This window comes from Pogona vitticeps, chromosome 9 (assembly GCF_051106095.1).
Source record: "Pogona vitticeps strain Pit_001003342236 chromosome 9, PviZW2.1, whole genome shotgun sequence".
In the NCBI taxonomy this organism is placed as follows: Eukaryota; Metazoa; Chordata; class Lepidosauria; order Squamata; family Agamidae; genus Pogona; species Pogona vitticeps.
The window spans coordinates 1,939,461-1,950,885 of NC_135791.1; the positions used below are offsets into that span (position 1 = coordinate 1,939,461).

The 11,425-nt window shown below is 51.5% G+C and overlaps 1 protein-coding gene across 2 annotated transcripts; it reads right to left on the bottom strand.

Annotated features, from left to right (window-relative positions):
* Positions 1-801: 801 nt before the first annotated feature.
* TMEM39B (transmembrane protein 39B) lies at positions 802-11,084 on the bottom strand. Of its 2 annotated transcripts, none has more exons than XM_072979562.2 (9): positions 10,946-11,084; positions 8,624-8,805; positions 7,424-7,643; positions 6,558-6,650; positions 5,797-5,948; positions 5,137-5,473; positions 3,455-3,642; positions 2,747-2,867; positions 802-1,370 (listed from the first exon to the last, which is right to left on the bottom strand). In XM_072979562.2, the coding sequence occupies exons 2-9, from the start codon at positions 8,749-8,751 to the stop codon at positions 1,134-1,136; spliced, it is 1,476 nt and encodes a 491-aa protein (XP_072835663.2). In that variant the 5' UTR covers positions 8,752-8,805; positions 10,946-11,084; the 3' UTR covers positions 802-1,133. The 2 variants fall into 2 exon arrangements, with proteins under 2 accessions (XP_072835663.2, XP_072835664.2); XM_072979563.2 differs by lacking the exon at positions 10,946-11,084 and adding an exon at positions 9,655-9,795.
* Positions 11,085-11,425: the final 341 nt, after the last annotated feature.

Below are 11,425 nucleotides of genomic sequence, written 5' to 3' on the forward strand. Positions count from 1 at the left end.
AGGTCCCTCCAAATGCCAGATGCAGGGGAGGGGGATCAGGAGATGGGGATCCTGTGGTCTCTCATGGGCTCCCAGAGGCATCGGGTGGGGCGACGGTGAGAGATACAGGAAGCTGGGATGAGAGGCACCCTTGGCCTGATCCAGCACAGGGCTCTTTTTGATGTCCTTCTGGCGGCGCCCTGGGAGGGTGCACCTTGCCCAAGGCCACCCAGGCTGGCTCTTCCCCAATCATTCACACTGGGGGAATCCAACACCTGGCTCTGCAGCCAGGCGCTCCAATGCACTGAGCTCTTCAGCCAGCTTGACTTACCCTTCCCTCTAACTGCTCAGGTCCCACTATGTACCTTCCTGGTGCAACACGTTTACTCCAGAGTGGCAGAAGAAGCCAAGAGCTCGGGTCTGGCCGAAGAGTGACAATGCCAACTATGAAGACGGCAGATGCCAGGTGCTCGGCAGCGACTTGACCTTCACTGGGCAGACCGAGGGCACTGATATGCCCGCCAACGCAGTATGTTTGGAGGGGACATGTGCCTGAATGAATACAGCCCCTTGCCCCAAGGCCAGCTTGGAGCAAAGCTAGGATTTGGACATAAGACGTGCCTGGACCACCGGTCATCTTTTTCCTGTCCCCCCACCCCACGTAGCTCAGCAATCGTGGGGCTTCTTTAAGACGGGACGTCGTATTAAACAACCTGACGCACTAAGGTTGATGCCCAGCCAGACACGCGTCCCGGAGCTGCCAAGAGCCAGCTCCGGCTCTCGCCGCTCGTTCCTGCCGAACAAAACCAGGCAGACGGCAGGTGGGAGTACAAAAATAAGATATTTTCCTTACAGATCAGTTATCAAACCAAACCAAACAAAAAAAAACTCCAAACCAAACAGAAAGCAGTGGTAAAAAAAGGGGAAATACAAAGCTCAGGGCCGGCCTGACTGCGTGCTCCTTGAGCACCAGGCTCCAGGGAGAGATTTCCAGGGGAGCACGTCTCAGGCAGCGCGGTGTGGTGGCAGAGGCGCCTGGAGGAGGAGGAGGAGGAGGAGGGGGCAGAACACCTCGGGCCACCTGCCAACGGAGCCGGGAGCTGGTTCTCTCTCTCTCCCTCCCTCCCCTTTTGTGTCTGTTGAGTGCAAGGCCTTCAGTTTGCCTTCGGATCAGTCTCTCTGGCGGCAGAGTAGGAGTAGGCTTTCCCCAGCACCAGCCGGTCACGCAGCAGCTTGAAGAAGGCGTAGTAGTTGCTGAAGAGGATCAGGGCCAGCGAGATGGTCTGGTGCCACTTCTCCGACACGATGAGGGAGTAGAGCTGGTAGACGATGACGCCCCCTTCCAGGAGGATCAGGATGTTCAAGATCCGCAGGGGTTTGCTGAAAAAGAACTGGAAATCCAAGAGGTTCCCTTCCAGGTGAGAGGCTTAGACTCTTGTTCCCAAGAGGGCTAGAATGCTGGCATTTTAATTTCCAACAAAATAAGCAAGTAAATAACGGAATGCACTCTAAAGGGAGACAGAAATCTGTTTCCTGTTAACTCCAAGGGGAAGCCTGGAGAACGTCCTGCTCTCCCTCTAATGCACTGATGCTGAAATGGCCACTGAGCAATAGCGAGCAGACTCCCCTGATGGCCATCAGATCTTCCCTTAGCAACATGCAGCTGAGGAAGAACGCTGGGAGTTTTCTAGGCTGCAAAACTGCTCTGCCATCCACTTTTCAGCCACGAAAACATGGGTTGGCAAAACACGCCCTACCCAGCTCTTTCTAGATGGCAGCTCCCAGCTCTCGCAGCCCCCAGGCGGTCACACAAAGCCCACATGGGCTGGGTGAAGCACAGAACCCGGTCTCCTTCATGCACCTGGTCTGAGCATCCAGGCCAGCATCAGAGGTCCTGTTCGCTGGTCGCCCTTTGGACGATGCTTAATGGGCCGACAGCACAGATGTGACAACAGTGACAACATTTCGCCCCTACCTTAGTAGGTTTAAGACAAACTGCCTTTCCCTCTCCCTCTTTTAGACAGCTACCGAGAACGTCTTAAATTTGGAAATGATTTGATACATTTATGCTGTTTTGACTTCTGCTGTGTATTTTCATCTCAACACCTTTAAGATTCTATTTGTACTATCAGTGATTTTGCATTAGCAAGTTTTCCTTCCCAATGTATTTTCATATGTGTGTAAAATCACATACAGTACTTTGGTCAAAAAGCGGGATAAAAATAACAGAAAAGAAGGCCCTAGAGGCCTGGCCGAGGGTCCCAGGTCATTGAGCGAGTGCCTGAACACTCCCCAAAGTTCTTCACCAACACACGAACAGACTGATACGTGTATAAGGCGCTATGAACTGCACTGTCCGCTCACCTTCAAGGGAATTCATTACTGTTTGTGGAGGATGAAGGCTAGAAAGTGGATCTCCCTGGACGTTGAGGAAGACCAAGACACGGACAGAGCCTGACGGTAAAGCCCAGGCCTCCTGTCAATTCTCGGGACCCCCGAGGCCTTCTAGAAGGCAAATCACACTCCAAGCAGGCCTGGGAAGGGGGAGCTGGACCCCATTTCCAACACAGACCCAGATGTGCATGCCTGCTTGCTCCTTATTGAGTCTGAGGGAGCCTGGCTGCAGAAAGGGGCTCTTTCAAAGAGCCCTCTTGACTGATGGCGTCATGCTAGTGTTGCATAAACAACAAGGGGTGGGGTTCGTGGTGACGCTGCTCGCCTAGGATCGCGGCCTGAATACACCGAAAGGAAAAAGGCCAACGCTTACGTGAAACCGGAAGTGGGAGACGTCAGAAGGCACCGCCACGTTGTAATGGCCCACGGCTTTGTACACGTTCCTGCTGTGCTTGACCAGGACCCCTTGGGGCCACATGCATTCCTCCGTCCACCTGGGAAAGAAATGGAAATAAATGAACCCTGCCAGGGGAAGGGAAGAGACAGGGATCCCCTTGAATTCCGCTCTGGCCCAACTCACCGCTGAGAGCAGGCCAACTATGGCCAAAACCCCCCCATACATACGGAAAGAAATAAGAGGCCAAATCAGGACGATGCTAAGTCACATCATGAACCTTGTACCAGGTGGGGTGGGAAGATCAGTTCCCAGTCTGCAGCCCCCTTTAAATGTTCCAGCCCACCCCACCCCCCCAGGGAACCATATGGATCCCCGTTAAGGATGGCTTATTATCACCGATTATCCCAAATGAAAGGAGGAAGGAGAGCTTATTTTCACTACGTTCCCATCAAAGATCTACTTACAGGAAAAACAACAGTGTCTCTTATGGTTCTGTTACTACTTGGTTTTTCCCCCTTCAACAAAAAGTGAGCTCCAAGCACAGCAAATCTTGCACTGAATAAACATAGGGGTTTAATCCCCCACTATCAGAGGCTTTGTATCCCCCCATGAAAAATAGTAACACAGATGCATTTTACATGTGCTGAAGGTCAGGATGGGAGTCGGTCCCTGAGAGCTGCTTACTGGTGCTGCAGTACGTTGGAGCAAAGTGCCGGGTCCACCTTCTGCCAACAGCCCAGATGCGCCGCAGCCTTATGGAGGAGATCACAGTAGCGGGCAGGCAAAAGATGCTGCGTGAGGATGACGGAGGTGCTGATAGAGACCAAGAGGAACAGCTCACAGGACCACCGCTTATCGTAATACTGGGTGTTCTGTGGCAAAGAGGGGAGAAAACACGGATGAAGCACCAGTCCTGCAAAGTGAACAGATCGGGGGGGGGGGCACTATATCTCTGTAGGCATCCTTCAGTCTCAAGAGACGATGGTATCATGCTCTGTATGGAGGTCTTGGAACAGCGTCTAGTGTGGCTGAGAAGGCCAATTCGAGAATGACCATCCCTTCCACACTGAAGACAAATACAATCTGCCCCCTGTCCAGCTCCCTGGTTCTGCTCGTTTCGGGACTGCCTCTTTGCTTCGGCCTGCTGTACAAGGGTCTCTTCAAATTGGGAGAGGCCATGATGCTACCTATAGGTTTCAATTTAAAAATCTGGTTTAGAGGAAGATTTCAAGAGAGACCTATATTGAAGGGAATGAACAATTTTCAAAACCCGAAAAACCCACAGCAACCAATTTTCAAAACATTTACCAGCACGTTCCTGCTAGGAAGTTCTAGAGTGCCTTTCTCCTTCTGATGGTTTTCCAAAGAAGAAACTGCAGTTTTGGCCCACGGGTCCTTCATTGCCAAGAACTGTGGGCCATCTCGCTGTGATGCCAAACCCAGTGCTGCCGGCTCTTGACAGGCAGCAGCGATCCAGGCTTTTGGACTCTACCCTGGCCCTACCTGGAGATGCTGAGGCCTTGAGCTTGGGGTCCAAGCCATGTTCATGCTCTGCCCCAAAGCCACCTCCAACGTCTGGTATCTCCCTTCACGTCTCTCCTATGTATCAGTTCAACCGGCTTAACCTCCAGAGCCAAACAAGACGGAATCTGTCCCGGATTATTTGCAATATAACCTTCTGTGCTGGATAGCGCTGAGAAAAGACACCACCGGACCAGCAGCATCCTGTTCCTATAGCAACTACCTAGCTTTATGCCTCTTGAACCTCACTGACACACAGCAGAGGTGGCCTACCACCACCGCCCATCTCCACCCTCTAGGAGCTGGAGATATGGAGAGCGGTCTTTAGATCTTAGAGGCTGATTCTTCAAGCGTTTCCAGGCTCCATGAGCCTACATTCATCAGGAAGGACATCTACGCTGCCCAAGAATCATGGAACTGGAAGGGACGTGTAAGGCCACTGAATCTAATCCCCTGCTTGGTGCAGGAAACCAAGTCAAAGCAGATCTAACAGAGGGTGGTCCAATTTTCTCTCGAAGGCCTCCAGCACTGGAGCGCTCACCGCCTCCCCTGAGGTCGCTGGTCCCATTGTTGTACTGCTCTAACAGAGTTCTTTGCGTGCCAATGTGGCAGTACACCAAGCCCCACACATACTAGTTTGATGGACTAGTACCCTTACTTCATATTTATATGCACAGAATTCCCAAAGGCTGAACTTGCCCTGGCCCTATAATCAGGTGCTGATCGTGCACCCGGTCAGGTGTGACCAGCTCCTGGAGCTCCACAGGGACAGGAATATCAAACCAGATACCGGCCACGGATTGTCTTTCTGCAGAGCAAAGGTGTCTCATCCCTCACCCTTGTACCTTGACGAACCAGACCGGCACGAAGGCCACGTAGTAGGCGCTGAGCATGGAGCTCACGAGCACCTCCTTCATGCGGCAGTTGAAGTCCATCTTCAGGTACTCCACCTCGTTGCGGATCAGGTCTGGCGAGAGGCAGCAGGCGTGGGTGGGCATCGCCTCCATCCCGTAGAGGGGCCGCGTGTGCTGCTTCCAGGTCTCCTTGAGGACCGACAGGTAGTCTTTGCCCCTTGTGCCCCCCTCGCCCGTCTCACGAGGGCCGAGGCTGGCCACTGGCGAGAAAAGGCCCGCCTTGCGGAAGTCGCAGTCCAGCTGCAGGAAGGGGACGTACATGCCGAACCTGCGAGGAAGGGGAGAGAAAGCAGCTCTGAAGTCCCTCTGCTGAGCTGCGCAGAGCCCTCCACGGGCAAAGGATGAAACGGTCAGCCCTGGGCCAAAGAAACAGCACAAAGGAGACACCAGACAAGGAGGGAGGGAAAGAGAGGCAGGGGTGAAAGGAGAAGAAAACACGGTCGCAGGAGGATAATTTTTTTTTATGCCAAGCAGGACCCATCCTCCTGTCTATTTTATTCCCAATGGGAGTCTTTTATTTTTTGTGACTTTCGTCTCACTTCAGAACCTGCGAAAAAGGCAGAAATGTGACCACAACTCTCGGGTACTCACGGATAACACAAAAACAGGAGGTTGAGCAGCGAATACGTCCTGAAGAGGTGGATGGATCTGCTGAGACTCCAAACCACCCCGGTCAGGACAGCAAAACTCGTCAGCACCAGGAGAATAGAGCGTGGGAGGGAGACCTGGCCAGTATGAGAAGCCTGGAAGGACAGAGAAGAAGAGCAAGATAGACATCAGACGCCTAATATGCAAAATCAATTAATTGGTCAGTCAATTAATCACTCAGTGCTACCTCAGAATCCCAGCTACTTGACTGACTTTCAAAGGCGGGGGATTGCATTCCATAAACAAGATCTTACTCATTTCCAACACATTCAGAAAGGTGTGTGTGTCTTAACCTAAACTCAATGGCCTCACAGGCCCCTTCCGACTCAGTCATCCCACAATTCTTCTATGCTCTAGGAATTCTTGGAGTTCAAGGCCTCTCCGTCCCCATCAAGGTCATCGAGAGAAGCTGCACTGCTTTGGTGTCGGGCTAGAACTAAGGGAAGCCGCCACCCACCACTCTTCTCATTCCACCTTCCCAGGGCAGGCTGGAAAAGAAGGACGGCTAAAGACACAGGTCCTGCCTTCCAGACCCGGCCCCCCATCTCCTACAGGTCACCGGCAGGAGCCCCCACTTGCTTGTACGAAGGAAATATTGGACACATCTTACTGGGACGTTCACCTACGAAAGCCCCAGTGTAACAAGCAGGAGCTGAAAAACCCCCAACAACAACCCAACCCAACCCGCCACCTCGGATCTTTACCTCCTTCACCTCCTTCACAATGGCCCCGATCAATCTCCTTGCCAAGACAGCGGTGGTCACTGCTAGGACGTTGCAGTCAATGAGATGAAAATTCTGCAGGAAGGAAAAACAAAGAAGCCAACAGAAGGTTTTGTTAACTTATGAACAGAGGTGTTTGAAGCAAGGAGAACATGCCGGAAAAAAAACCTGAATGGTTTTCCTACTGAGAAATGTTTCTTTGACCATCTGGGAGCTACTTCATAGACTTTGATGTGAAGTAGGATCAAAGAATAAATCAAGGATACAGGACAAATGTTCTGTGACTGTGGAGAAATTCAATCAATGCAGCATTTATGTGCATGCAATTTATGCCCCACGACGTGTACAAAAGAAAATCTAGCAAAGGGCTGAGAGTTGCTGGAAGTAGGCAGTTTTGGGTCAAAAATTAGTCTAATTGTCTTAGCATTTTACCTTTTTCTAATTTGACCTCTATTTCGTATGTGTCTATAATTTCAAGAAGAGATTGATAAATGTGTGGAAAAAAAATCCAGAAGAGGACCAAACCACCCCACCTGTCAGTGACAGGCAATGAATTCACTCTGCAAGGCTGATTCTCTAAGCTGTACCTGACATGGGTCTCTTGTGCGCTCTACTCCCTCTCTGGATTAGACCGCCTTTCTCTTTAAAAAGGACCCAAGGGGGCTTACATCCTTGAAAAGGCAATATTTGAAAGCTAAAAGCAGTGGGTATACAAATATTAAAAAAAATATTATACTGAATGTGCAAACAAAAGGAATACTAAAACACATTTAAAGCCAGAGACCACCCAAGCACCCACGGTGCTGCTCTCTGGCAAAAAAAGGGCAGCGTTCCCTAAAGGTACCCACCAGTGAAGTGTGGGAGGGCGGGTGGGAAGGCGGGTACCACCAGACCGTTTTGTAGATGTTGATGTAGTGGACGAAGAGCGCAATGAGGTGGCAGAAGAAGAGCTGGAGTTCGAATAAGATGCTTCGCTCGACAGGAAGCTCCGGGATCTTGCAGTGCTGGAGGGGAACCACCGTCTGGGTGGCTAAGGGAGGGCTGGAGAGACCCGTCCCTGAACCGCTCCTGCAGACGGGAGTGTGTTGGGGGGGGGGAAGAGAGAGAGAAAAGAAACGAGAGTCCATGAGGGCGGAACACAAGCCTTCAGGCACATCAATCTCGGAAACAGACGTCCAATGGGATCACAGGAATGCCCCCCCCCCATTTGTAAAAGGGTTAGAACAGTCAGAGACCTGGATGTCAGATGCATCCTTTACAAAGCGTAAGGCTATACTCGTGGGCAACAGGGGAGCAGTGAGGGCGCTTTTGGGCAGCTGAGACTCTGGCAAATATAGGATCTCAGTAACCCCCAACGTGGCGCAGAATAAGTGGCTCCGTACTCCTGTCCATATACTGTAGATGAGGAGAGGGGATGAGGGGCCGTGGCTTACCCTTCGCCCCCGAGATCACCTAGCACAGCCTTTCCCATGCTAGTACCCTCCAAAGAGGTTGGACTACCCTCCCCATCATTCCCCATCAGCAGTGGCATCTGGATTGGAAAAAGATTGTCACTGGAGCAGTATTTGAACCAGGAACCACCCAGCTGCTGAGCTGTAGGACAGAAATTTCTGTCTGATAAAAACACAGGTGGTACATGCCATTAAAGGACAATAAAACCAACCTTGGTTGATGGAGAACAGGGAGAGGGAACCTCTAGAATCCAATTTTGGGGACCCAGGATCCACCACAGCTGCACCAGATCCCCCAACTCCACTTCCCAGGTGCAGTTGGAAGTCTAGTTCAACTTTCAGAGAACCTTTTTTTTAGAGGGTGTAACAGGCTACACCCTACTGTAATGGAGAACAGCCACTCCTGGAGGCTTCAAGGTATAGCCATGGCAATTTTCCTGCTAGATTCCTCCCCCCAGCTTGGAAAGAATGCACAAAAATGGCTTTTGGGCTCTACACCACCTGCAGAACTTCCACCCTTTAAAAAAAAAAAATCAAAATACTTTAGAGCGGTCAGGAGCCTTAACGACTCAGGACGTCCCGAGAACTCACGCCTACCGGGTACGCGAGCGCACGCCTGTGACGGAGGTGCTGGTAGAGTGGCCGGCGCCCCCCGCGGCCCCCGCCTCACAAAGAGGATTGCGGCAATAGGAGGTCCGGTTCGGTCCCCTCCTTCCCCCGGCCATAACCACCGACGAGCAGGAGCGAAGCAGGTCTCCCTCCTCAAAGGAATCGAAGAACTGAAAGAGAAAAGAGCTTGGTGAGCACAGCTTGGCTGGCCTCCGACTCCGGCCGTCCAGGACAAGGATCCGATGCCGGCCGGCCGGCCAGCCAGCCGTGGGTCCCGCGCAAGTCGGGATCGGTAACGACCATCTCATTGCCTCCTGGGTGGGGACTAAACGAACGGAGGCAGCTCTGGGCAGAATGGGGGGCAACGGAAAGGAGAGGGTGGCGGACTAGACCCCGGAGGACCTGGGTTCGAATCTCCCCTTGGCCACGGTGGGGGGGGGCAGTGGTGATGCCACCCCAAAGCTCTGGAAACCTTATGAGGTGGCTTCCCAAGCAGGAGGGGGAGCTTCCCGGGGATCCCAGCCTTTTTTTGGGTGGTGGGGGTGGTGGCTGTTTCCCAGGGGAGTTCGGGGCTTAGAGCAGGAAGGGGCTGCCCACAGGGGGGTGGGGGTTTGTGGGGCAGGGACCACCTCCGGGGTCCTCCTGACACCCCTGCAGAGTTAACGGGGGGGGAGGGTGAATCAAAAAGGCAAAGGGGGGGGTAGAGAGCGCGAGAGAGGGGGAGATGTTGGGGGGCGCTAGGGGAAAAGGCAAAGGTCACCGGTGGGGAGGGGGAACGGGGTGAAAGGTCAAGGGAAGGGGGGCTGTCTTGGCAGGAGGACAAACCCCTTCGAGGATAAGCCCCGAAGCGTCAGTCGCGTTACTTGCCCTTGGACTACAGTTCCCAGAATCCCCCTCCCCGCTGGGGATTCTGGGAGGTGTAGTACAACTGAAAGGAAGGGGGCCGTCGGGGGGGAATAATTTAATTCGCCGCCGCCGCCAGGCCTCTTCTCTCCCCCTCCTTCCCTTCCCTTCCTCACCCATCGCCGGGACGAGGCGGCAGAAGGAGCGGCGGCGGCGGCGGCGACAGCGGTGGCGACCGAAGCCGCGGGGAACAAGATGGCGGGCAGGCCAGGCCAGGAGGCGACGGCGGCCGGCGAGGGACAAAAGAGCGCGCCGCAGCGCCCGGGCCGGCAAATCACGCGGCGCCGGCGCCCAGGAGCCAATCAGAGCGCCCCCGCGCGGAGGCGTTCCGGTTGTTTTCAAGAGGAAGACTACAATCCCCAGCAGCCCCCGCGGCCTGTGGGTGGGGCGAGAATCCTCAAAGATCTCTAAAAGGGATCTCCAGTAATTTGAGAAGCCAAAGCCAGAAAGACTTGCTTCCCTTTGTCCTCTGGCCCAAAATGCACTCGTGCTTGCTGCAATCTCTCTCTCTCTCTCAATACATATATTTATTTTAAAAATTTTTAGCCAGACCATTACCAGTGGCTTCTGGGTGGCGTACAACAATATTAAAACTTAAAAACATTAAAAAGACTCTATAAAATATCCTATATTAAAACAAATCTTAAAACATTAATATAAGTCCTGCTGCTCATGTGGTCAGTTAGAGAATACTGTAGGTCTCTAGCCTGTTTCCCGGAAAGTAAGCCCTAGCAGGATTTTTCAGGATGCTTGCAATATAAGCCCTACCCCCCAAATAAGCCCCTGTTAAATGAAACCTCGCCCTCCAACCTTGTGCAGCAACCAGAAGATGATGACATGCCTGTCTTTGAATATAGATTGTTTTAATTTAAAAAATAAAATAAAAACATCCCCTGAAAATAAGCCCTAACACATTTTTAGAGACAAAAATTAATATAAGACCCTGTCTTATTTTCAGTGAAACAAAGGGGGGGGGTCTACCTACATGTCTTATGTCTTTCATCCCTCCTTCCCTCTCTCTGCATCCATTTATCTTCTATCTCACAAAGAGTATTTATTTAAAATATTTTTACCCCACCTTTCTCCTTAAAAGGACCCAAGGCAGCTTACACGGTTAAAAGGATAAGATTTAAAAGCAGCAAGTACACAAATATTTTTTTTATTTAAAAAAAGAATTAAAGAAGTATTTCATTAAAAACGGTGGGCCAAAATCAAAACCCACTGGCAAAGCCAACAGAGCACAACTGTTTCACAATTGCTTTGCTCAGGTCGAGTCAATATCTGGCCCTCCCTTTTATTCAGGGGCATTTCCAGCATCTGGAAGTGTGCATTTTCTCAGGGAAGGGGCACAGCGAAGCACAGCGGCATAGCAACAGCTGGAGGGGTGGGAAACGGCAAAAGGCTCACCTACAGTGACCCTTTCCTTTGCCACTTACAGCAGGAGAAAGACAGCCTATAAGTAAAACAAAATAAATACAATAAATAATGTTACTAAAGTTGTCCTGATGCTATTTTAACGTGATTTAAAATAAAACCTCTCTCTGCCTACCGCCGAGAGAATTTGTTAACGTGTGTATAAAAGTTACAGCTAATTAAAATAAAACTCCTATTGAGTGGAGCAGTCTTCTTTGGCTCCGTGCTTAATGTCTGGAAGAGACTGGAACCCATGCTTTCCAATAAAAAACAACAGCTGCTCCTTTCCCAGATTATCTGGAGCTTCTCGTGACCAAAACTTTCAGACAACAGTTGATCGGACATTTAGGAGTCCAGCAGCAACCAAGCAGGATGTAAACATTTGCTGTCTCCCCCCCCCCCACCTTAAAAATAAACGTCTTTTCCTTTATTCTTTCAAACAACCAGTTATGAGCAGAGAAGGTAGAAGGTGAC

Bases quoted from the DNA above. Each gene is read 5' to 3' on its own strand.
- TMEM39B (XM_072979562.2), bottom strand. From the start codon at position 8,751: ATGGCCGGGGGAAGGAGGGGACCGAACCGGACCTCCTATTGCCGCAAT. The intron at 6,651-7,423 runs GTGGGTACCTTT...TCCTTCCTGCAG, and splicing joins CGCCCTCCCACACTTCACTG to AATTTTCATCTCATTGACTG. The intron at 2,868-3,454 runs GTAAGCAGCTCT...TTTCTTTCCCAG, and splicing joins TCCAACGTACTGCAGCACCA to GTGGACGGAGGAATGCATGT.